The following is a 27,467-nucleotide window of genomic DNA, read 5'->3' as shown; positions in this document are numbered from 1 at the left end:
GTGTATTTTATAACATCTTGATTGAATCTTGATAAAGCTACCAGGAAAAGAAGAGTGACCTCCAATTCTTACGTGCCCAGTGTCAGGCCTACACACACATCTGTCCCCACAAATGAACCTCGCCAGCCCACAGTGGCTAACATCTCCTTTTCAGCAACCCCCCACCCCGACACCCAAAATCCCTTCTTTCTCTGGCATCCACAAAACAGACTAGAAGAGTTCTGTTGTTGCAAACATACCCATAGTCAGGTATTGCTAGTTTCATATGCAACCAACTCAGTTCAGAGAGATGGACAGACAGACACAGAGATTATTACTTCAGAACATACTTGGGGGTAGACAAATTTCTTTTTACCTGGGAAATAATGGGGTGGAAGAAACAACCCATTTTCTTATGCCCCCTCCCCACACTTGACTACATTTTTCACTCCTGAATTCTCCTGAGCACATGTAATACAATCTTTAAATTTTGCACCATAATGTGATCTAGAGGGGCTGTCGAGAACCCCGTAGTAATCTGGCAGCTGCGCTAATCAATAACCTATTTTCAAATGAAGAGTCTGGCCCAATCCTTTCTCTCTGCCTGTGGGGCTGCCAAGCAACGAACAGGTGCCTTCTGGGGTGAAAGCTAACTGGTGCTCTTGAGAAGCCAGAGGGGGTGGGGGGACACGGGAGGGTGGGGCAATCTTATCCAGGTGACCCATTAGCTAAAAACTACTACAAAATGAGGCAGAAGGGGGGCGGATATCAGGGTAAAGAGGTTAAACAGAAGTGATTAAAATCGGAGAAAGGAGGCTTAAATTTGTATGTGAAAGAGATAAAGGGAAGAAATTTTAATGCAGAAAAATGGCTAAGGGCTCAGAGAGATTTCTCATGGAAGCTCTCAGGCCTCTCTGAGACCTTTCAAAGGCTGGGATCGGGAGAGATGGAATCGGCTGCCCTCTATACCCCACTGACCCCCAGTATAGAATAGGAGGCCTGTGTGGTCCCACTCTGGCCAGAGGCAAGTGTGTGTGACTCTTCCTGAGGCTTGGTGTCTTCCAGAATTTTCTCTTGTCATTTCCATGGTGACCACGGGGCCACAAACACATACCTACTGCCGGCAGAAAAATTAAGCCAGTTTTGCGGACTGCATGAGCAGATGTGAGCAGTTTAAAAAGTGGTCACAAACCCCCTCTTCAAGTCCCGGATCACGTTCAGCAAATGTCACAGTTTAGGAACTAAAGACCTCAATGACAGCCACTGCACACAGAACACGAACTCCATAAAGTCTTGCTGCAGAGACTGTCTCACTTAGCCTTGTCAGGAGCCCTGAAGAACATTATCTTCCCCCATTTTACAGAGGTGTGGGCTGAAGCACGGGCAGCGTTGAGGAAAGAGGTCTAACAGGTAGTTGGCAGGGAGCCAGGGTGAGAAAATGGCTGCCCTGGTCTGCAGTGCCCATCTCCCAGCTGTTCCTGTCAGCAGCCTCCAATATCTCACTAAATGTTCATCCAGAGAGAGAAATGTGAGTTTCTCCCACACTTGGAGCTATAGCTTGGCTCCTGAAGGCCAGTGTGTTGAAGAACTGGTTCCCAGCCTGTTGCTAGTAGGAGGTGGTTGACCCTTCAGTGGGTCTAGTGGGAAGAAATGAAGTCACTTAGGACATGCCCTAGGGAAGAATATTGAAAACTCAGATATTCCCCTCTCTCTCTCTCTCTCTCTCTCTCACACACACACACACACACAGAGAGTTACCAAGAGGAGAGCAGTGCCACTCCACCACACACTCCCACCACAATGTGCCACCTCACCAGTCCCCAAGGCCAGAGCAATAGGGTCAGCACCGACCATCACCTGCAATCCCTGAGAACTGAGGCTGGCATCAGCTTTCCACCATGAAGCTGATATTCCCAGGCATGTTATCACAGTGATGAAGTGCTGACTTCAGAACACAGGCCTTTGAGGTTCTGACCTCAAAATAGCTCCTGAGAAGACAATAATCCTGATGGAGCCAAGCCCAGTCTGTGGCTGCCTTAGCCCCTTCCTCGTCCAGCAACAGTATGATCCTCCCCCAACTCTTGCAGCTGCCAGTGGTGGCCTCGAGGACAGCTCTGAGCCCCGCTATATATTCCTCATTATGGGCAGCCCAGGTTCTGGGCCAGGCCCAAAGCCCCCATGTCACCTACTCTCTGTCTCTGTCCCCAGACACCGTGGTCCACACATGCTACATCCAGGCGTTCATAGCTCATTGCCTGTCTCTTGCAGTTGCAGGGCTCCGTGCCCCATCCCTCTGTTGTCAGACAGACACCTGTTCATCCTCTGCCACTCCTGTGAAGGGTCACCTTGGTCTTTCTGAGTCTACCTTAGGCACCCCCATTTTACCTGCCCACACAAGTGCTGTAGCCCACTGTCACATAGAAGGGAAGTTTCGTTCCCATGCCTATTGCCCCTGCCACTCTTGAAACCAGTCTGTGTTTCATTCGGTTCCATATTTGCAGTGTGTACATACAATGTGTTAGGGGCTTGCCCACTAGAGTGCAGTCAGATGACTCCATGAGCTAGCTCACTCCTTTAGCACAATCTATAGGCTGTCTCGGTGCTGCTGGGAACAGGAGGATCGAGGGAATTACTGCTGAATGGGAGTGGAATCTTACTTGGGGAAGTTGACAACACCCTAGAGATGGATGGTGGATACAGTCACAGAATGTGACCGTGTTTAATGTCACATGACAGGAGGCCTACAAAGGGTCAGGTCACAAGAGCTGTATGCCGCCACAATTGAAAAGGATGAAAAATGAGTTGGGGAGATGGCTCCAGTCAGGAAAGCACTTGCCTTGCATGTATGGCAACCTGAATTCAATCCCCAAAACTCATTTAAAAAAAAAAAAAAAGTTGACTGTGGTGATATCTATCTATAATCCCAGCTCTGAGGTGAAAGGGGGGTCCTGTGCAGAGGCAGGGGTATCCCAGGGACTTACTGACACCCCAACCTGGACTGATGAGTTCCAGGCCAGTAGATAGTTGAACCTCAAAACAAGAGAGATGTCCATCTGAGGAACATTTATGGTTGACCTTTGGTCTATACACACACACACACACACACACACACACACAAACAACATGCAAAATTAGCATAAATACCATCAGCAGACAAATGTCTAAACGTGTAAACCAAGAACCTGCTCATGGGTCAGACCGAGAAGAAGGCTCTGAAGAACTCAGTCTTAGGACACCCAAGTATGGAGACACAGTTCCAAAATCATAAGGGGAGCTCTAGTCACTCAGGACTCTCTAATTCTCCTTCTAGCCCTGAGCCAGGGCCACTGTGGGTCACCTGGACATTTTCAGAATGGGTCTAGAATTGTTGGAGTAAGTCTTGCCTATCCATGGAGGACTTGGGTCTTTTTCCCTCTAATTCTCTCTTTGAGACAGGATTTTGCTCTATGGTCCAGGCAAGGCTTGAACTTAACAATCCTCCTGCCTCAGCCTCCAGGAACATTGAGAGATCTATGTGTAACACCATCCCCATCTTATACCTTATTTTTTGGAAAAATGCAGGTGAGAAGTGACCAGTGTAATATTCTCCTAGAACGGTCCCCCTACCAGCATGTCCCACTGCCTTACACCATTCCACGATCAGAAAAGTCAGTCCTTCTGGCCTGGGCCAGGGTTCCTTGTAATCCTTCCACCTCCCACCAAACAAAAACCAGCAGACACCCTTCCCCCCATACGGAGTCTTTCATTTTCTCAGCTAAAATCACAGGACCCGGGGCCATTAAACTTCTATAGGAAAAACCAGAGCCCCAGAGGCTCAGGAGGGCATTTTTCCCCTAGTCTCATTTAAGGGTCATTTTGCTAATCAGAAACAGGCCTAGACTGCCAGCTCCATTATCCATCACCAGGGGAAGGGGGAAACACACACCCCAAGAATCAGTAAAATCAAAACCAAAAGGCACTGCCCCCCACCCCCCATGTAAAGTGAAGTGAATAAAGGCCATGCTGATACTGGCTCACACAGACTCATAAAGGCCATGCTGATACTGGCTCACACAGACTCACTGCTCAAGCAGACGCACTGTGCTCCGTGAGTATCTTTGGTTGGGCATTCACCAGTGTGCACCCTATGCAACTGTCACATGAAACTGTCCCACCAAGCCTGTGTCCTTCTGAAGTCTAGGGTTGTGCAATCCATTCCCCTAGAGACTTCTAACTAAGACTCCTTGGCAACATTTGCCAAGAGATAAGTGTTATCTGAAAAGGAATTAGGGATCAATAAAGATAGTTGTCTTAAAAAAAAACAATAGCGAGAATGGCTACCCTCTGAGTGTCCGCATGTAAAGTCTGATGGCAAGTACCACTCAGTAAAGTCCCAGATGTTAAATGTTACATGGCGGATTATCTTCAGAAGTAAACCAACTGTAAAAACCACAGAAGGGATTACTTGAAAGTCAGAGACCTGCCAGCCCACCCTATCAGGCACCCCTTCTTCTGAAACTGAAGCCCCAAACCACAGGAGGCACCAGCCCTCCCATGTCCTGAAAAGCCTTTATTCTTGGGGGCCAGTTGGGGCAGAGGTCTCCCAAACCTACATGATGGCTTGGAGAGAACTAAGACATGAGGGGAACTAAGACATGAGGGAACTAAGACATGAGGGGAACTAAGACATGAGGGGAACTATGACATGAGGGGAACTATGACATGAGGGAACTAAGACATGAGGGAACTATGACATGAGGGAAAGTGTGACATGAGGGGAACTAAGACATGAGGGAACTATGACATGAGGGAACTATGACATGAGGGAACTATGACATGAGGGAAAGTGTGACATGAGGGGAACTAAGACATGAGGGAACTATGACATGAGGGGAACTATGACATGAGGGAACTATGACATGAGGGGAACTATGACATGAGGGGAACTATGACATGAGGGAAAGTGTGACATGAGGGAACTATGACATGAGGGGAACTATGACATGAGGGAAAGTGTGACATGAGGGGAACTATGACATGAGGGGAACTATGACATGAGGGAACTATGACATGAGGGGAACTATGACATGAGGGAAAGTGTGACATGAGGGAACTATGACATGAGGGAAAGTGTGACATGAGGGGAACTATGACATGAGGGGAACTAAGACATGAGGGGAACTATGACATGAGGGGAACTATGACATGAGGGAAAGTGTGACATGAGGGGAACTATGACATGAGGTGAACTAAGACATGAGGGAACTATGACATGAGGGAAAGTGTGACATGAGGGGAACTATGACATGAGGGGAACTAAGACATGAGGGAACTATGACATGAGGGAACTATGACATGAGGGAACTATGACATGAGGGGAACTATGACATGAGGGAAAGTGTGACATGAGGGAACTATGACATGAGGGGAACTATGACATGAGGGAAAGTGTGACATGAGGGGAACTAAGACATGAGGGGAACTATGACATGAGGGGAACTAAGACATGAGGGAACTAAGACATGAGGGGAACTAAGACATGAGGTGAACTAAGACATGAGGGGAACTATGACATGAGGGAACTAAGACATGAGGGAACTATGACATGAGGGAACTATGACATGAGGGAACTATGACATGAGGGGAACTATGACATGAGGGAAAGTGTGACATGAGGGAACTATGACATGAGGGGAACTATGACATGAGGGAACTATGACATGAGGGGAACTATGACATGAGGGAAAGTGTGACATGAGGGAACTATGACATGAGGGGAACTATGACATGAGGGAACTATGACATGAGGGAAAGTGTGACATTAGGGGAACTAAGACATGAGGGGAACTATGACATAAGGCGCAATACCACAGCTCCTAGAACATTCTATGCCTCCTAACCTTTCAAGTCCAGGCTCCCTGCCAAGAGTACCATATCTGTTAGGAGCCATGCTGCGTTTGCTGAAGTAGCTATACGCTCGTCATTATAAGATGGCGCTGGCTTCCTGTTCCTGGTTCTTCTTGGCCTTGGTGTCTGCAGCTGTGCGCACGCGTAGGCGCAAATTTTCCCGCTGAAAGTAAATGAGACCCCAGTCTGTAAGCCAATGAGGACAGATCATGTCTCTTTGATAGTATATAAGTCAGAACATTCTGGGGCTTGGGGTCCTTCCTTTGTTCTCCATCTTGTATCCTTCTAACTAAAAGAGCTGTAACAATAAAAGACGCTGTCAGAAGAATCTTGAGTGTGATGTGCTCCTTATCGGCGAGGTAGCGTGTCGCACATATCCACTAAACTCCAGGATACAGAGAAAGGAAAAAACTCTATGTTGGGCCACAAGGTCACATCTTTCCAGAACGTCCATGGTTCCCCTCCACAACTATGGTACTCTACTTTCCAGCTCATGTGCGAGCTGCAGGGCCCTGACACCATTCCTCCCCAGACAAAGAATGCCAGTACCTCGCAGGGGAAGAACCTTGAGTTCTAATGCCTCAGAGTGAAATGTGAGAGTTACACATAGCCATCCTACCTAGCCGTGACTCTCCTCTTCTGACTCTGCGGAAGGAGCTGTCGTAAAGAGCCTTTTTAATAAACGTTAATAAAACAAAGGCAATCTCAGAACTCGTTATGGCCTCTCAGATGTCTTAGTCGTGGCTGCATTGGGTGACTCTATCTCCTGTCAAAATTGTGTCTAATTTTTTGTACTTGTTTGTATTTACTCCCTCCTTCTCTCCTCCCTCCCTCCTTCCTTCCTTCTTTTCTTGTGCTGAGGTGAAGCCCATGACTTTATACATTCCCAGCAAGGTGCTTCCTACTGAGTTACAGCGTATAGTTGCTTTATACTGCAATCTAGACTTGGCTCTAAAAATCTTACTCCCTCGACAGGCAGCTGTAGGGAAAGCTACCTTCTATATCTGCATAAGCAGGAACCCTGGCTCTTCCACAGTCCCTGTTCCGGCCCTCTATGTTCATTATGCTGGCTTACCTGAGCAATCCACCATAACCTTGCTCACAGTATGGTCCTAGCAATCCCCCAGAATGGGCAGGGCTAAACACCGAACCTTAAGATCTAGAAAGGAGGTAAGTTAACTAAGAGCCTTGTTTCTAACTTACATGCACATTTGAAGGAGCTAACATATGCAAATAAGATTTCTCTTATCTTTTCACCAAGAGGGGGAAAATGGGTCTGCACTTGGCACTGTGCTACACAAAGTCCACTGTGTGTCTCTGTATAAAACTGAGTTTGACCCTATCCTAGGAACACATGACTACAATATTGATGCCATCATCAGAGTCAACACAGATGTGCATTTCACAAGAGCATCTCTGGAAAGTGAAGCTCTGCCCCTGGATCTGCTCATGCTTACTTCTGGCTGCTGCCTCCCTGTGTGATACAAGATTTAAATTCTTTCTCTGCTGATGTGCACAGGGGACTCGAGGCTACAGGTGTAAAGGAACATGAAGGCTTTCACCTCAAGGTCACAACTCTGCATCTGGGCTGCCTTGGCAGCCTGTGAGAGCAGCCACTGTACCACCTAATATCCGACTTCAGACAAAGTCACTGTTCTAGCTTTACACCCTGGTAGGAAATCTCAGACAGTTGAGAAAGAGGCCTCAAGGAAAATCTCAGTTAGTCACAGTCAGGAGAACAGTTTGAAGACTTTGCAAGGAAAGCATAGGGTCTGGACAGCTGGATGACAGTCCCTTCGTCTGAGGGCAGAGCCTTGGATATATCTTGTGACATCAGAGCTCTTATCTCTATGGTTTGAATTGAGAATACCCCCCCTCAGGGGGGCTCACGTTGTAAACACTCAGTCCCCAGCTTGTGGTACTTTGATGAAGGGTATGGAGCCTTTAGGAGGCAGAGCCCAGATGATAGAAATAGGTCACTAGGAGTAGACTTTGAAGGTTAGCTTCCTGATTCTGATCTGGTGTGATCTCCTATCCCAGTCTGTCACCTTCTGAAAAGACTCTTCTGTGTGCCCTCACCTCCATGAAATGCTCCATGTCTTTCTCGTGTGATGATGGACTGAAACTGGGAGCCAACGTTTGTCTTTCCTTCTTAGACTGTCTCTGTCCAGTATTAAGCACACAGCCATATGAACACAGCTAATATTATACCTGAGAAGTGTCAGACACCAGTGAAAAGTGGGTGTGTCAACAACCCACAAAAACTCACAAGTTCAGAAAAGCTCTTCTGTAGAGAAAGGTGGGCAGGAGTCAATCCAGAGGGCATCCAGGAGTCTCTGACCTTACTCACGGGGTACACTGCTCTAGGGTCTAGAGCCCTCGGTAGTGATGGGCTCCAGATGACAACACTGTGTTGATGATATTAGATGGAAGAAATGGTTTTTGGCCCTCACCTTCTTTTCTTTCTTTTGTCTAGTACTAAATAAATAAATAAATAAATAAAACCACTCTCCATGTCCAGCCCTGATAATTCTTAAAGAGGTGTTGGGCAAAACAAAGTGGGGGAGTGGCCACCTCTCAGTGGGGTAACTTGCAAACCAACTGCGTGAATATAAGGTGTATTAACTAATCAGAACTTTTAAAAGGCCCATTTGGTTGGACTCCAAAAATGTCATACGCACAAAATGTGCTGGCAAATCTGAAAAAGTTACTCTGCCATGGAACATATTGCTGTCAAGGACCCAAGAGTTTAATAAATCATTTTTTGGAGTTTGCAGAAAAATGCGCAATGTAATTATAGCAATGTATTATTGACTGTTATTCAGGGAGCCACTTAATGTGCTAGGTTCACACATTTATTTACCAGCTCTTGTGTTAACTCAGTGATACAGGCTGCCTGCATGAAGCTCTTCACGCTGTCCCAGGCACACATGGAATGCTCACACGGCCCTGAGCCCTGCAGGGCCACTGTAGCTGGTGGCCCAGACTGTCCTAAGGCAGATGTGGAGAAAAGAACTATCAAGCTCTTCCCAGAAAGTAAATAGATTTTTTTTTAAAAGACAGAGTGCTGGAGAGATGGCTCGGTGATTAAGAGCACTGACTGCTCTTCCAGAGGTCCTGAGTTCAATTCCCAGCAACCACATGGTGGCTCACAACCATTTGTAACGGGATCTGATGCCCTCTTCTTGTGTGATTCTGAAGACAACTACAGTGTACTCATATAAATAAAAATAAATATAGTATATTTTTTAAAATGACAGAGTGCTCTTGTACCCCTCTACAGGTGCTTCTCTGGCTCCATATCTGAAACGCCCCTTCCCCATTCCAAGGACTGTGATGAGGGCCAAAGGGGTAACAGTGGTGGAGGACACAAGGAACACGCAGCAAGGAGTGCAGGGACTACCCAGCACATGTCCTCTCTCCTGCTGCATCTTGGTCTTGGCATCTGACTTTGCTGAGTTTCCTCATCTGTCAAGCAGGGTCAGCAAAAATGCTTGCCTCGCAGGGCACCAGTGAGGGATTTGTCCTAATGTTCTCAGATGTACCAGAATGTTCCACGACCTACGGCTGCATAGCCAGGCAGTTCCCAGGAACATCTCTTCTCTAGTGGAGGGCATGCTTTCCGAAGCTGATGTCACAGTTGAGTCTTTCCAGGGTTATATACCCAGGGAAGGCCTTCCCTGCTCCCCACTGCATTCCCCCACTTGTCAGAGGCATTCAAGGCTGCTCCTGAGCACACTTTGTCTGGTACACAGCAGGCACTCATTAAATGTTAGCATCCAAACTCCTGCCCCACACTGCCATGCCACAGAGACATACAGTTCATTTTGTGTAGGTGGTGGCTCTCCACTCCACAGTCAACACCTATCCCACCCTATCACGACCTCTAAGGCAGCTTCTGAGCCCACTGCCCTGTGGTTATGAAACATCAGTGGCTAAAATAACAAGAGTCCAATGGTATACAACCCAGACACTTAAAAAGTGCTGGTTCACACTGACATAACATAGTGACTCTGCCCTGTGTGAGAAAGATTTAAAAAAAAAAAAAAAAAAAAAAAGTTTGAGAAGTCCATGACCTACTAAATACACACCAACATGTGGGCTCCGTTTTCCTTCTTCAATGTATGTAGAGCAATTGTCCTTCTGTCCATGGGGCCACCGGGCCTGTGTGTCTTTGGCCTTCATAGTATAAATGTTGTGTGTCAGCCTTGGCGAGAAAGGCACAGTGCTGTGTAATTCTTCCCAGCCTGGTGGATGCTGGGTAGAGACACTGGTGAATTGAGTTTTGGGTAGAAGGGAGAAGCTACTGTACTGGAACTGTTGGCCCTTTCTGTGCAATGTTGGAGAGTGAACCTAGGGCCTCACATATGGGAGGCAATCGCTCTAAAACTGGCCTATTTCCCCAGCTCGTTTCCTTCTTTCTTAAAACATGAGTATAAGGGAGGTCGCATCTACCTATGCAGTAGAGAGGGGCAGATCCCCATTGTGAAACTGAGGCTGAAAAGCTTGACTTGGGATCAGAAATGCCGTGAGAATCTGTGGGAACCTTATGAAATTTGGCATTGGCCAACACAGTGTCTGAAATGCCTGTGTGTCAACTCTCCTGCCTGCTTCACGCTCAGAACTGAGAGACTCGGGGCCAGCTGTGCTGTCCTCCTCTGCCCTCCAGACCCTACAGGAGTCGAAAGCTTCGAATGCAGGAGACGTCTCCTTGCTCTTCCACACTCCTCACCATCATCTAGGATACAATTTGTGTTATCACATCACATAGGACAGAGACAGTGCAAAGAAAATGGTTACAGTCACTGGAGTGGCCTGAGGGGTCTGGGCCTCAACAGGTGACTTCTTCTGGATGCAGTAGGCTGAGTGTTCATGAGTGTCCCCAAAAGTCACACGTGAAAATGAAACCATCCCCATGCCCCAAATGATGGCAGAAGCATAGAGATTATGTCAAGAGGGTGGGGAAGCTGTCTGTCTTAGTCACTGTCCCAGTGCTGTGAAGAGACCCCATGCCCAAGGCAACTGTTATGAAGGACAGCTTTTCACTGGAGGCTGGATTACAGAGGTGTAGTCCATTGTCATCACATGAGGAACATGGCGGCCCACAGACAAATATGATGCTGGCGCAGTAGCTGAGAGCTACGTCTTGACCCAAAGGCATCAGGAAGAGAAAGTGACCCTGGACCTGGCTTGGCCTTTTGAAAATTCAAAGCTCAGCTCGCCCAGTGGCATACTTCATCCAGCGTGGCCACACCTCCTAACCCTTCTTAAGCACTGCCACTCCCTGATGACTAAGGGGGGGGGGGGTGGCATTCTTATTCAAACCACCACACTCTCACAGAGGGAATTCAGACCCTCATAAAAGAGACTCCAAACAGCAAGCCAGTCTTTTCTGCCATGGGAAAGGACACAGAAGGAGAGGGAGTATGACGCAGAGCACAGCCATGAGCGGTCAAGGCTCCACAAGGATCTAGACCTCAGGCGTTCTGAGAACTGAAGGAAACAACTAGGTCCAGCCACCTAGCTCACACATTCCACTGTGCAGCCTAAGGTAACTGTCCTTGCCCTACCAGTTTCTGACCAGTGATGACAAGTTTGTTCTTTGGGGTACCCAGGAGCCATTTCTACAAGCCTTCAGTGGGCATCCCTTTCCTCTACAAGGGACAAAATGATGACAAGAGCAAAACCAAGAACATGTCGACAAACGACTTCTCAAGGACCCCAGAGAGCCAGCCCACAGACATCGGCTCACCTTGGAGAAGGGGGCCTTCTGCCGCTGCAGCTTTCGCTTTGGAGACCAAGAGTCCATGTCAATAGACTAGCACATCACCTCCCACCTTTGGAGATCACCAGCCAGCTGCTTCCCCTCACCCAGCAATGGGTTCATTACCCATCAGAGGACAGGAATTATTTGTCTTGTTTTTATCCTTTTCTTCATGAAAAACTGTAGAGAATTTAACTATTCAAAAAGGAATTAATATGTTCTGTGTGTACAAAGGAATACCTACTGCATTCACAGAACTCCCACAAAGCAAGATGCTGATAGATCACTAGTGACATGCATGGGTGCAGGTCAGCAGACAGACATGGATGGGCAAAATATCAGCAGAAACAAATTCTGTGAAAACTACCGTGGAGACTCGGAAGCCCATGAGCCTCTACACGGCCATGTGAGCTTCTTAAGACTCCATTAAGCTCCTGTCACCTCCTCCTTCTGAACCACCATAAAGGGTATGATTGGAATCACTGGAAACTACAAGCACCCTATAAAAAGATAAATTAACTCCCACACAAAGCCCACAGCCCTTGGTTTCCTTCCCCTGGTGGATGCCCCACGCAGGAAGCAGAAGGCCTAATCAGGCATATTAAAACCAGGCCTTTGTACTGAGTTTACCACCCTGGCTACAAAAAAAAATAATAAATAAATTAAAAATGCTCATAAAGCCACCACAGGCCAGCATGCAGCTGCCACTGGCTTCCTCCCTCGGCCGTGAGACAGCCGTCCTCGGATGAATGCACTCTTAACTGCACGGCTCACTTTATTAGCTGCCTTGACCTCCAATAAAACCTTCAGCCTAACGATATCTGAAACCTGAGACAGGATGTTCACTGAGTCATCCACCTTTGTGCTCCCTTCAGGGCTCTGAAAGCACACAGGAACACACACACATACACACATCCATGCACACACACACATATATACACATATATTATATACATATGCCGTACACATATCTCACATCCACATCATATACAGCGCATCCACACATCCCACATCCACACCACAAACACCACACACACCCCTACACACACAAATTGCAAATCCATATTACATACACTGCAACCACCCAATCACACACAACTCATATACACCTCCCACACACACATACTTATCTCAGATCCATACCACATACATCACAGACACATACACACACACACCTCTCACATATATACCACATATGTCACACACACATATGTCACATATGACACACACATCTTATATACACAAGCATGTACACATACACAACAAACACATACGCACGTACCAAATATGAAAACTTAGGCACGTGCACTACACACACGGACACATCACTCATGTAGCCTGTCACAAAGCACCCTGAGGACTGCAGACCTAATTGCATCAATAAATTTAGGGGCAAAGAACAATAATTGAGCATCTGACAGCTGAGGGCAGAATCAGCCGAAGGAATAAGGAGGGTCACTTACACATAGGCCAGAACACTGAGCAAGGGTCTGTTCCTGGATACTCTGCTGGTGCTGAACTTACAGGCAGGCAGAGAGTGCCATGGAAGGACAAGAAGTGACAGGGGGTATCCGCCTAGTGCCTGCTCTCCTGGGATGTTGTCAACTCTACTTCAACCTCCCAACACGCTGTGGGCTCACAAAAACCAAATGCAGCTTGCTTTTAATATTAGGCCTCCTCAGTGTATCTGGATGAAAACCCAGAATGTTATATTTGAAATAAGAGTTAGCAAAAAGAGTCCCCAGGAAGTAGGTGGTTTAAAGAGACATCCTGGGCTAGTGATGAAGGAGAAAAATGAAACTGAAGGTAATTAAATGGACCTTGATGACCTAGCAAGCAACTAACCTTACTGTCCTTGACCCGGACTGCAGCATTAAATGTGACAGGAGACTTAATGGCAGGACCTGGACGTGCAGGATGTAAATATGTAAATACTGGTCCTAAAAGCGGTGATGTGTCTAGACATTTGAAGATGCAAACAGAAGGGGAATCAAGGTGGAGGAAGTCCTGAGCAAAAGAGCTTTTAATGTAATGATGATTCCAATGTTTAGAGTCCTCATGTTCATTCCTGAACTACCGAGACAGAGAGAAAAGCTCCCCCACATCATTACTAAATCCTAATCAATAGGACTGATATTCTTAATATAAATGATAAGCAACCCATTCACAGCCCGTACGGCTGTACTTTCCCTAAAATAATTCTTACCAAATTGAACTCTTAAAACCAACTGCCCTTTTGATTGTCTGAGTTTATTTTGTTTACAAGCAACAGAGGAGACAGCCAATAGACTTACTAAAGCATAGAGGGGAGCAGGTCAAGTATAACAGCACACTTCTGTAACCGGAAGCAGTAGCGGGAAGGTCACCAGGCCTGGTCTACATAGCAAGTTCCGAACAACTCAGGGCTACATAGCAAGACCCTAAAATACAACAACAACAAAAACAAAAAACCATGCACAACAGGTCTGGGGACAAGCTCAGTGGTAGAGTGTGCTCACCACCTGTGAGGCCCAGGTCTCCATGCCCAGCACAGAAAGAAACAGGCAAGCTATATCAGTCTCTGGCACCTTCACCAGAGTCCCACGGCATGGCAGCCTGCTAAGCAGCTTCAGGCTCTTGGCTTAACCAAAACACAACTAAGATGTGCCAGGCCTATCCATCTAGGATTCGAGGGAGGGGCTCTCTCTAGGTTTGTAGAGACTCGTAGACTTGGGAGAGAATACTCACATTCTCAGTCTGTGGGAGAAATTTGCCTGACATTCAGAGGTCATGGATTGGATGCCCAACACCAAAGGAAGGAAGAAAAGAAGAAAAAAGGAGGAGAAAGAGGAGGAGGAAAAAGAATAAGAAGAGGAGGAGGAAGAGGAGGAGGAGGAAGAGAAGAAGGAGGAAGAGGAGGAGGAGGAAGAGGAGGAAAGCAAGGAAAGGAGAGGCAGAGAGAGAGTATGGGAGAGTGGGAGGCAGAGAGGGAGGCAGAGAGACAGATACTAATCCTAAGAGCCCAATGCTAACTCTGCTGGAAGCCACATAGTACTTCTGTGACCAGACAATCCATTCACCTATCTGGGATTGTACCAACCTCTAGGACTTACAACACTCGCTCCAAACACACAACCGAGCCAGCAGATTATTTTTCTTGAACAGCAGTGATTGGAAGTAGGTTCCCAAATTCCACAGTTTTTTTCTCTGAATAACCTTCCAGTTAAACAGCCCAACAGTTCTTGGCTGCTGCCCTTTTCATTTTGGCCTCTTTGGTTACTGAAGAGGTCTCCCATTGCTGCATGAAGTCACCCCAACCCATGCAGTCAGGGGAGGAGGGCAATGACATACCTCAAAAGCAGCCATTGGACATAAATTGACAGCATTTCTTAGGAGTGAGTAGCTGCTCATCACAGCTAATTAAAGAACAGAATTACACCACCTCAACACCCTCAGCTACTGTGTTAGCCTAAAAAAAAGAAAAGTCTTCCATTAAACAAGTACAAATCTCAGACATCACTCAAATGAAATAAAAGAATCATAAGGCTAAAGCAGAAATGTGTGTATAAGGACCATGAAAGATCTGAGAAGCTGTGAGGAGCTCAAACAGCTTCCCAAATCTTGGTGATCGGCAACAGTACCGACCAGCAATCAGGAATGAAGAACAAAAATAACAATTTAGTCCGTGACACCCTCGACACCCTTGGATACAGTCCTAGCAGACGCTCGCCCAGCCCAGAGCCTCCCGGTCTGCGCACAACATTCAGAGCATGCCCTCCCTCCCTTTATATTAAGGCTTACAAGGGCCTTGCCTTCCTCATCCACTCCAACCCACAGCTGCTACCAGTGTGGGAAACGTGGCCAAGTGGGGGAGGGTGTCGTCTCTATTTCCAGCCGTCTTCACAGAGTCTGGCTGGAATCAATGCGACAGAATCAGCAAAGTAGAACTGCAAAGAAAACTGTCTGAGAAAGATAAAACTGGATTGGAAAGCAGATAAGCCAAATTCCTGGTGCTGGATAGACCGGCATGCAGTGTGTACAATCACTGAAGGAAATCTGTTCTCCTTCATTCACCAGGGCCCACAGTGCCAAAAGCCATGGCTGCACTCCTCCCTGAGGGGCTCGGAGGCAGGTGGGTGGGAGCTCTCAGGAGGGATTTCCATCTATGAAAGAGACTCCCAATCCATATTCATGGCAACTGGGCTAGAAGGAGTAGCCACCTTCTCCAGTTAAGCACCTGAACTGTTCTGAGGGAAACAGATGCCTACAGGATGATGAGGATGAGTGGAAGGTTTCATTGACTTGGAGATGAAGGAATGGGAAAGGAGGTGAAAGGCTCCATTTTCTCCAGAGCTGTTTCTCTGTTCTCCACGTTGGTGTCAGGGCCATTAACAACAGACGGGGAGGATGGATCAAGGGCACAAGGAGATTGGCTTTCATTGTATCCAAGTCTTCCTGGAAAGTCACTGGAGTATAAGAACACAAAGTGATGGTCCAACCTTATCTCACAATCACGTGACCTTCACTACAACCTGAGAGGCAGGGACCTATCAATACACTCTTAAATAGAATTACTAAGTCCAAAAACCCAAGTAGCTTTCCTCAGGTCACAACTAAATAAAGCTGGTTTTGTACCAGTCTGCTGATCATGGGTCTTTATTTTAATGTGTAAGAGCATCAGGAATGGCCCTCATAACCTCAAAGTGGAGATGCCTCAAATATTCTCAGTTCTCCATCCACCACTGGAGTGACATTCACTACCTTTCTCCAAGATGCTAGAAACTGTTCAAGCCAAGATTTTCCATAACTTCCTAGCAGACAACTCCATGGACACTTGAGTCCTCGCCTCCTTGGTTCCTTCAAAGTTCAGGGCTGGTCCCCAAAACTCTTACTGTTTGGTTTCCATGATGCCATATGCTCTCCCTGACTTTTTGTCTCCCTCTTTTCTGACCTGGACTGTCTTCTTAATTCCTTGGGCTTCCTGTCCCTTCAGGGCCAATACTTATGGCTCATGCTCAGTTCACTAATGTGCCCACCTCACATTCACAGAGCTTCTAGCATCTGTGCATTCCACCACCTTTTTCTTTGTAAGAACTCCAAGATCCATGTCTCCACGTCCAAACTCACCCTAAAAGACACCAGCTGGACCCTAGAGACACCAGCTGGACCCTAGAGACACCAGCTGGACCCTAGAGACACCAGCTGGACCCACTGAACGATTTAACCTCAAGCTCTAGATAACTCCAACTAGTTCTGTTACACATAGCCACACCCACCCCAAGTAGCAAAATCTTTATACTTGTGTTCTCTATCTGATGCATGAAGGATGAATACCTCCTGTCCCTTATATCAGCGCCCATATATGACAGATTTCTGCACAGAATCTGTCATGTCTTCCCTAACATCTCATTCATATTGCTATCACTTCAATTCAGTCTGCATAATATCACTTGCACCACTGTGAGGCACCTCCTAATGGGGCTCCAGGCCACTGTCGAAAGACGCCCTTTCTCACAATACACAACTGATATTTCAGTCTCCTCCTGGATACCTTCCAATGTCTGCCATTGCTACATAGAAAATCCTGACATTTTCTCACAAGGCTCCCTATTCCCTCCCTAACACTTCTCTAGCCTATTACACACACACACAGAGAGAGAGAGAGAGAGAGAGAGAGAGAGAGAGAGAGAGAGAGAGAGAACAATACATCATTACATTCACCAGTGTACTTGCATACATAACCCCTTCGCGGTTCCCTCTACCTGGAACATCTCTGCTTCCGCATGTTCCTACCCAACCCACCTTTCTAAAGTCATCTCCTACCCGTCCCCTAAGCTTCCTGTGCAGCTCAGTTGCTGCTCTTGATATGCTGCAGTGTGACTCTCATGGCGTCTGTCTCTAAGAGCAAACTGTGTATCGCTCCAGGCAGGAATTTTAATACTTTTCATATTTTATTTATAATATGATATAATACTACACTTGTACATGAATGAGAATCAGAAATGATCATTGGTATATGACTATCAAAGAAAAAACAATAAATAATGTATTATCAAGTTGAATCCAGTGGTATTTTTTTAATGCAGTATGAATGAATAGGCTTTACAGCAGGAATTCAAGGAGAGCTCATCACCAGGAAATCAATGATAATAATTTGCATTAAAAGTACTTGATAGGGCTGCAGAGTGGTTAAGGCCACTGGCTGGTCTACCAGAGGTCCTGAGTTCAATTCCCAGCAACCACATGGTGGCTCACAACCATCTGTAATGGGATCTGATGCCCTCTTCAGGCATGCAGGTGTATATGCAGATAGAATACTCATTTTTAAAAATTAAATTAATTTTTAAAAAATTAATTTAAAATAAAAAACTAAGAAGAACTAGGGAGATGGTTCAGTGAAATGCTGCCCCGAAAGGATCAGGAGCTGGGTTTGATGCCAGCACCCATGTAAAGCATCCAGGCACAGTGGCAGGCGCACGCCTGTAATCTCAGGCCTGGGCGGGCAGGAGGAAGAGGATCCGAGGGTTTGCTAGGCAGTGTCAGTCCAAGAGAACTGGTGAGCTTTGGAATGAGAGACTCAGGCTCAAAAATTAGATCAGAAAGAGGCTAAGGAAGACACCCAACATTGGCCCTCACCTCTGACCCTCACACTCTCCCACTCATGGACACAACACAAAGCACTAAGCAAAATGGAAATGTCTGAGGCACGTTTACTAGCACAAGGTGGGGGTGCAGCATAAGCCCATTGTTTTACAATAGTTAGTATTTAGCTCTCTGACCCATTGGGAGGTCTTCTGAGTATATAATGAACTGTATAGATCAATTTATTGTTTTCTAAAATATTGATCTATTCAGTTCCCCCCAAACCTTTTAATAAAACACCCACTTCCCTACTTCTGGTTAAAGATGCTACTATGATCACAGACCAAATTTTCAGTTGTACTCAGGTCCTTTCCTAGATTTTCTATTGAATATTATTCTGTTTCCTGTGTGCCAATACTACACCATTTACTAATTTAAAACAATTTAAAATAATTTTAAAAAGAAGAAGAAGCTTTGCAACCTGTTTGGTAGGGATTGACCTTAGCTACATAGTGAGTTCAAGACCAACCTGGACTACATGAAACACTTTTTCAAAAACAAAAAGAATAAAAGCTAATTAAGGAAGTAAAGAGAATCCCTCTGGTGGATGCCTTCCTACTCAGAATTCAATGGTCATTTTCCTCCACAGAGGATTCTTGAGAAGCCCCAAAGACAGCATCCAGAGGGATGATATACAAACTGATATGATATCTTGATAAACACCCCAAACGTAACTAAGGACCACAGATGTATCTCATCCTTCGTTACCTCTACCAGTGGACACAGTGATGGGCTCCTTCACACTGATGCCCAGAAGTGAGCAAGTTCATCAGAGCCCATTCAACAAGGAGCTCCTCCACCCAGGGGGACCACTCCACAGGTTATAAGGAAAAGAAGGGTGCCTGCAAGCAGATGATGGTAAAACAGTACCGAAGGGAAGGGAGACTCTACACCACATGCCAGCTCGTAATCTCTGGGGACAGAGTGGCAGGGAACGCTGATGAGCCACGTATCCATGTGACCACGTATCCGTGTGACCACGTATCCGTGTACCCAGCTACAGCTCCTTTTCTTGGGTCAGGATGGAGCCTCAGCAGATCGACAAGGGGAAGAGCAGAGGATGCTGATTTTCCAAACCCATTATATTCCAACTGAAATAGTTCCTTGGGACCTCTACAGAGTTGTGTATTTCCATCTTCCTGGTCTCCAAGGATGATGTTGTCATCTGCAAGCCCAGAAACTGATAACATCTTCCTCACTTGTTATTCTAACAGTGACCCTCAAGGGCTATCAGGGGAAAGCAAGCTTGGATTCCTCATTCTCTCTATGTTATGTGTGTACATGTGCATGCATGTGCCCATGTGTATGCATGTATATGTGTATGTATGTACATGTGTGTGACTGACTATAATAACTACAATAAAGCACCTATAACTCCAAGACAAAGAAATCACACACATCTTTATTTAGCTATAATGACTGTCTGTCATTCTTGGCACACAGAGACAATAACTGTCAATCATCCACCATTGCTCTCACCCTCAAGTTATCAGCTGATGATTGGTATGGTCTGAGACTTAACACCAAAGAGCAACTGACCTAAATTTTAATTGGCTTAATCATTCCAAACACTGACAAACTACCAGCCTCAGCCATTTAAAAAATCACATTTGTAATGCAATAATCTTGTCTAGAATGAGTGGGGGGAATGATTACTAGTCTGGGAGTCTTTCTAATGAATTAAGTCCCTCCCCAAACTGACCATGTTGGTACTACTCTTAAAAGTCTGGCAAAATGAAATGTTGAGGAAGAGATTGCGCCCCACCTGGCCCCACTGGGGATGTTTTGATAAACTCTGGAGATGGCTCCACAGGTCTTAAATGATAAATACTCCAGGACTTCTACATCACTGCTGCTATGTATCAGCTGTTTTGTTATTTCAAAGAGCCGGAGGACAACGAGGGGCGCTGTGAATTCCTGTCTTCTGGAGATATCATGGCTATCACAGCCATGAACTCAGGGCAGCTGTGATTACCTGCACAGGACCTGCACAAGGCCAAGACTGGCAAAATCCAGGCATCAACTGGAGTAGACGATGTTGAAGCTTTCTGCCCCAGTAGGGCAGCTGTCAGCAGTGGATATTGCTGAGGAAGGGAGAATCATTCTTCTCTATTCAAGAACATGGCCACTGGTAGGTTTCCCATGCTCTGGATGGCCCCATCCCCATGCACATGTGGGCAGCACTGCCTGGGCTTTAGTGGTTGTCAAAAAATAAAAATAAAAGAGGGTATGAATTTGGGATGGGACTGTGTTGGGGAGAGGAAGCGAGCCAGGAGGTGATGGAAGGTAAGTATGACCACATTTCACTGCACACATATTTGAAAATAAGAAAAAAGTTTGCATGTACACTTGTGCACAACTTGCATGCCTTGTGCCTCCAGAGGCCAGAAGAGGGTTGGAGCCCCTGAAAATGGAGTTACAAACAGCTACGAGCCATCACGAGGGAGCTGGGAGTTGAACCCCTGTCCTCTGGAAGAGCACCCAGTACTCTTAAACATGGAGTCATGGCTCTAACTGCCCGTCCACCCAGTAAGAAAATGTTTTTTAAATACTTTCAAAACGAACAGGATTCTGAAGGTGCTTTTTAAAGATGTGTTCTTAGAGTAAGGGAAATTTGTCTGGAATTCCTTCATTATTAATAAGTATTTCACATGTGAAGTCTAGTTTATCTATACAGAATACTACAATGGCTTTAGGAGGTTACTTTTAAATGGAGTTATTTTTTATATTCCTTCCTCTTTGGGAACTAGCAAAATACAGAACTATTTATTTATATCTCCCCAAGTCTAGACTTCCTTGGGCTCTGGCTATTTAGAGCCCACGTTTGGTGTTTCTAACCCGTCACACATTCTTCTCTTTCATCCCCGTCATTCCTGGGTCACCCTTCTCAGGATGTCTGGCTAATCTTGCTGATAGTTCTGAGGCATAGATGGACTCAGAATATGTGACTGAAGAGAAAAAAATCAGATAGGACCATAGTTCTGGCTTTCTTTTACATAAGAGGTTTTCCTTTGTTGGTATGGAAATGAGCAGATGGCAGATAACCTCCGCCCCACCCGGAGTACGCCTGCTTTCTCCAGGGAATTTCCTCCACAGTCAATTCAAAAGTTCTGTCACAGCTATCAGAATGATCTAGGTTAGCTCAAAAAGGAGAGGTTCGTTCCTTGGCTGCTCTCTCTGGCTCAGTACCTTGACTGTCTATAAAAAACGAGAAAGGCTCACTCACCAGTACCCAGGAAATGTTTTATATTTACACAGTGAAACGTGACAATGGAAAAAAGGACAATCCTCACCTAAAGTCCCAACACTTTTCCACTACACCACTCTTCTGTTTTATCTGAACACTTCCACTTAACCAACACTAAAAAAGAAAGGACATAAACTGGCAAGCACTTTCTTACTGAGCCAGTGAAAGTCAATCAGAAGGGTTACGGCCTGAAATCAGAATGGCGCGTCCCCTTGCCCAGGTAAGTTGCTCCTAAGAGGATTAATTCAGAGCAGAATTTTTACTCCCAGAGTTTTGAGGTAACCTGCAACAATCTGGTCTATGGCTGAATCTGCCTCTTCTCTTCATCCCCTCTCTAGAAAATTCAAGTTATTACTATCGCCATCTTTCTCTCTACACTTCTTGTTTCTGTCAACATTATCATTTACTGGGTCACCCAGCCACATCCAAGTTTCATAATGGTCTAACATGAAGCCCTACTCTCCAATGGTCATACAACTGGTCTACCCTGAAGCCCAGAGCCCATTCTTCCAGAAGCCATACACTCTCAAGAATGCGCAGACTTGGCAGCAACTCTTGGAGGACCAGAGGTAGTCTTCAGTTTGAGGGGACAACCAGATGCCCCTGCAGAGACTAATACTTCACCACCTCACCTCACCTCACCCAGCGATCCCCAAAATAAATGGAAGGGAACTCTATAGAGCTTGCTGCCAGCCATGAACACATTGAGGGGAATCACCTGATGCACAGGATGAAGAAGTGAGGTCATCAGATGAGAATGTAACCGTAGGCACTGCAACACCCTGATCCTGTGAAACATGAACCTCTGGGATCTTGTCCACTAGATAAGTGTCAATTTCATCTCTCTCTCTTAAGAGTGGAAGCACTTTTCGAACCTCGCCTTGTGACAGACACTCCAACCATCTGAACCACTGGTTTTCCATTGCTGTGTTGATGGGAACATTAAAAACGGGATGAAATTCTAACGAATTAATTTTAAAATATATTGTATTAAAATGTGAAACTGACTCACTAGGGTTGCAAAATAAATCAGTGCTACAAAGAACCAAAGCCAAATTCATTCTGAAGTGATGAATTTCAGGACATGCTCTTCGGCTTCTAACTTCTGTATGACTATGCAGAAGGCTTTACATACTACCTAATATGAGTTAATACTCTATTTGTGAAAATATTCCCCAAATATGGTTAAGCATCTTAAGTGAACTATGAAAATGGTTTTTGCTAATTACCCCTCAAAATCATGTCTTTATTTTCCCAGACTTCTTTTCTCCGGGACGAATTACATGTTGGGGTCACAATGACATCCCTTGTCCTACTAAAACTTAACTCTTTCAGGGCCTGCAGGCTACAGAGGTTCTGCTCATAAATCAGCACCTACAGTTTCCTCGTCAAGCTAACCCTGAGAAGAAATGCCTTGTCTCCAATGGACAGGACCCACCATGCAGAAGGCAGCAGAGAATGTGGCAGTTGTTTGATTAAAATGTTGCAAACATTAAAGATGTTGCAAACATTATAGATGTATCTAATTAGAAGGTGACAGTGCTTAACATGTACACAATCCCTAAAGTATCGTTCCCAAAGACAATCAGTTCAAATTAAGGCTCCTTAGCTCACTTCCTAGCAGTGAGCTAGCCCTAAGCATCCTTATTCCTGGCTAGACCCTGTAATCTCCCTTGTACCTAATGCTAATGTCTTGATGCAATTCTGGCAGCTGTGTATGATGTTCTAATGTGCAATCAGTCAGTGACTGCCCCCATGACTCACAGCTCTCTCCTCAATGCCCCTGGAGGGTAGAGCACTGATACGTGGCATGTCCAAGACTTGGCTGCGTCTTGGAGCCACCACCTCCCTCTACAGTATGATCAGTTTCACGTCACTTTTATTTCCGCCGATAAATAAAATCTGAACATATATTGCACTGCCTTCTAAGCAGTGTGAAATGAATTTTCCAGGTGGCTTCAACAAAAACAAAGGCCCCATCTCTCTCGTGACCCCATAAATCACCAAGCACGCAGTTAAGCTTCAACCTTTGCTTCCCCTTGTCTGTGTTCCTTCACCCCTTCCCTTTTTAGGACAAGAGTTGGTGCTTCTTTACTCTTGCACAAGAGGAGCATTCAAACAACATGAAGAACCCCTATAAGCATGTGACCTCAATGTTCTGAGATAATTTTGGTGGCCTGTGACTTATTAGGATTACAAATATCAGCCACTGTCACATCTCAAGCCCCAGGATCTCTCAAATTTGTATCCACCAAAGCCTCTCTCACCCCATTCTACAGCCCATTCTTTGCAACACTCAACACAGATGAGAATGCATGATGAACCGTGGATCCATCAGAAGATAAGTTCTCTGAGACAAGGATAGCATCCACCAGCACCTGCTGTCATAGGGGCTGTACTTTGAACTGGGTGAGAAATCAAGAAACATTAATGGAAAAAAATCAAATAAGTCTGTGTTTGGGGAAAGGTTTTTAATCGGGACAGTGTAACATGCAAGGCTGAGAAAGGCTCACCCTGAGATTTACTCTTGGGTGTCCTGGAAGATTAATGCAGGAATGACAAAAATGCCAAACTGACAATAACCCAGAGCTAATTATTCTTGAGATAAGTTCTAGATTTATAAAACCAATTCTCCTGGTGGCGATTTTTCACATTTTAAATTTTACAGCAGTCTGTGGCTGTCTGTATAATTGAACCCTGATATACAAAATATCCGTGTGTGTGTGTGTGTGTGTGTGTGTGTGTGCGCGCGCGCGCGCAGAAAAGACAAACAAATGTGGTTACTCCTAAGCCCCACTATTCGAAATCACAATTATTTCATTTCAAAAGTCACATAAAAATAAACCAGAAAATGCCATTGAGCCAGGTCGGCAACCTCCTCCACAGCAATGCAGTTTTCTTGATGTTTCTCTCGAACCACTAATAAAAACTCTTTGAAGTGGAAGAGTAAATATTATCATGTGATAGTACTTGGACCCAACTGTGCAAATACAACTACATTGTGTTCCGATCTGGGGGCTCCAGGCCGGTCAAACCACACAGAGAGGGTTGCTACGGAAGAACCAAGAAACAGGCCAGCATGTTTCTCAGCTCTTAACGGCGAGCCACCTCTTAATCTTCCTCACGTAGACACATGGAGTGTTAAGAGAGAAATGCTGGCTTTGGAAAATGTGTTTCTGTGATGCAGGGAAGGTAGAGCTACAAATAAGCCATGGGAACGTGCAACTCCCAGCAGCTGGCTATTACTGCCTCCTTTGGCCTGCTGCTGCAGAATAGCACACAGGGTAGGGAGAACTGTAGGGCTAACCCACTGGGGGCATCCCCGTGAGCCGCGAGGCTTGGTGCTCAGCTAGAAGCCTTACACCCGGGCGCCCCCGAGGTAGCATCCTAAGGTGGGGCGCAGCTTCCCGCAGAGCACCCCCGCAGTAGCTCACCTTGCCCGGGAGGGGTCCCGGCAACAGCAGCTTGAGAGCCTGCCTCTTCAGCTCCACCAAGCGGGCGTTACAATTCTCGCACCAGACCCCGCGGTCGGAGCCAGGGGAGGAGCCGCCGCCGCTGCCCGAGCCAGGGGAGCCGGTGCCGAAGCCCGGCGAGCCGCCCAGGGAGCCAGGCGAGCTGGTTCCGATGCCCGGAGACGCGGGTCCCGGAGAACCGGTGAAGGAGCTCGGGGACGACGTGCCCGAGCCCGGGGACGGGGTACCCGACGAGCCCAGCACAGAGCCTGCTCCCTCCGGAGTGGGTCGGCTCCCGGCGCGCGACTCCTCGTAAGCCTTGCGGTACCAGCTCTCAGGAGAGAAGGGCGCTGAGGGCTTGGTGGGCGAGCACATTTCATTCACCTGCGGGAGAGACACGCGGCGTCAGGCCCTGCAGGGCCACCGGTCCCCCGCGCTACGGAGTGCTGAGGGGGGTGGAGGTGGCCGCCGTCCTCCCAGTGATGCGAACCTGCCCTCCATCTATCACCATCCTTCAAGTGACCAATCCTTAAGGGAGTCCTGTCCCACCCACCCTCGCCAGAGTGACTGCGAGCAGGTTCCCCTCCATTCCTTCTGGGGTCCGCAAAAGAGCTTGCGGGGTGTGGATATCTTGCAGCTTCTGCGAGGACACCCAGAAATCCAGTGCCCCACTCTTTCAAACCCGATACCCACCCCAGCAAGGGCCTAGGTACACAGTCCTAGCACAGCCTATTCCAAGGGGCGGGTGACTGTGACTTCTGGATGTTTACTCATTCGGGGTACACCCCCCCTCAGGTCCCGCAGGTAAATGAAAGGGACTCCCCGTTCCGGAGCAGCGATCCGAGGGCACGGCAGAGGAATTCCTGGGAAACGCTGCTCCCTCGGCTTAACTCTGCCTGTAAATCCCGAAATACTGCAAAAGTTAAGGGTGTGAGGAAAGGGAGAAACCAAGGGCCGAAGACATTCCGGTATCCGGGCGAGCTGCAGACCCGCCTCCACGCAGGCACGGCCCCGCCGGCCGTGGAGACGCCGGTGCACGGGAGAGCTGGGGACCCTGCATTCGCCGCCGGCCCCCGGGAAGCAGAGCACACCCGCCCAAATGAGTCCCTGGGAACGCATCTCCGCGTGGACACCGCCACAACTTACCCCGTATTTCTTGCCCCTGGTGGAGACCGCAAGCCTCTCTTTATTTCCAGCTACCGAATTCATGGTGGCTCTTTCAGAGGAAAGGGTCTAAATGTTCCCACAAGGCTACATCCAAAAGGTCTGCCAACCCAGAAGGCGTCCCCCCTCGTGGTAGGGGTTGGTCCTCAAGTCGAGATTTCTTAATGGGGGGAGGGAGAATAAAAGCAAATGGACCCCAGAAATGATAGCACCAATTTACAGGAAGGGTTGGAGCCGCTGGTGGTTCTCAAATAATGGGTCTTCTCATCTCTCTGCCTCCTCCAGCCACGCGTCCTCTCTTCGCGGTCACATCCAGATCGCTAGCATTTTCCTCCGCCCGGCCAGCGCGTTCTCCTCTTGCCGGGCCGAGAAGGAGGAGTACGGCGGCGAGATCGCAGGGCGGCTGCAGGGAAGGTGGGCGAGCCCTCGCCGAGCGGAGCCGGCGGTGGGAACTTGCCTCCCTCCCCGAGCTCGCTAACTGAGTTCAAAGAAATTCTCCCAAAATATAAGGATCCAGACTCGGGGAGGAGCCTCGGCGTGTCGCGGAGCCAATATGCGCCGTCCCGTTTTCTCCTGACAGTTGCGCGCAGGGCAGAGAGAGGGCGGCTCTGCGCGGCCGGAGAGCAGCCCGCGGTCAGGACGCGTGTGTGCGCCTGGGCGCAGCGCGGAGCCTAGGGAGCCTCGGCCCCGCCGCCTCGGAGCCCGCCCGGCCGCCGCCGCCTCGCCCGCCGCGATCCATTTACGGCGCGGCGCTCGGGCCTGGCATCGCCAGGCGCAGCCGGGGCGGGGGTGGGGTCGTAAATCTGGCTCCGGGCGGGGAAGTTGCTGGCGAGGGGCCCGCGGCCGGGGCTCCGGTGCTACCCACTGCGCGAGCCTGTAGCTCCGAGCCGGCCGAGCTGCGCCGAAACGCAGCGCCCGGGCCTCCTCGCACCCCTCCCGGGGAGCTGGTCTCTTCCTGGCAAGGCGTGCAGGTCTGCCTTTGCAAAGCCGTGCAAACGGATTGAGTCACAAACAAGTCCGCAAACAGGCCGGGGCCAACCCCCCGCCCTTTGTTCTCCCAGACCTGCCTGGCAAACCTTGTCTTGATTCGCCCTCCTAGCCCCAGCGGGCCAGGGGACCCTCCTCCCCTGGACCCCTATTTGAGCATCTGGAGCCTTGAGCCCCCTCCCCCCCGCCCGCCTACCGGCCCAAGCCCCTGTTAATGATGGGGAAACCTCCCGAGACCGGCACAGGTGAGCCCTGGACCCAGCCTGCAGCTACCGGACAGGGGAAACTGAGGGATTGGCCACGCCGCACACGCGCGGGAGGACTGCGCGGGCCTGGAGAGGGGGTGTGGCGCAAGCTACTCGGCCTT

The 27,467-nt window shown here is 47.7% G+C and overlaps 1 protein-coding gene across 2 annotated transcripts in view; it reads right to left on the bottom strand.

Moving 5' to 3' along the window:
- The window catches only part of Kif26b (kinesin family member 26B), a 428,644-nt gene extending 401,801 nt beyond the window's left edge, over positions 1-26,843 (bottom strand). The window contains exons 1-2 of one of the 2 annotated variants that reach the window (XM_076914586.1): positions 26,096-26,843; positions 24,932-25,333 (exon numbers count right to left, since the gene is read on the bottom strand). In XM_076914586.1, the coding sequence (XP_076770701.1) occupies positions 24,932-25,333; positions 26,096-26,158 (465 nt within the window). In that variant the 5' untranslated portion in view covers positions 26,159-26,843. The remainder of the gene's footprint in view (positions 1-24,931; positions 25,334-26,095) is intronic. The other variant, XM_034520916.2, reaches the window with a different exon arrangement.
- Between the last annotated feature and the right edge of the window lie 624 nt (positions 26,844-27,467).

Source organism: Arvicanthis niloticus, chromosome 16 (assembly GCF_011762505.2).
Source record: "Arvicanthis niloticus isolate mArvNil1 chromosome 16, mArvNil1.pat.X, whole genome shotgun sequence".
Lineage (NCBI taxonomy): Eukaryota > Metazoa > Chordata > Mammalia > Rodentia > Muridae > Arvicanthis > Arvicanthis niloticus.
The sequence above is the reverse complement of the archived record's forward strand: the minus strand, read 5'-3'. Positions and strand labels throughout refer to the sequence as shown.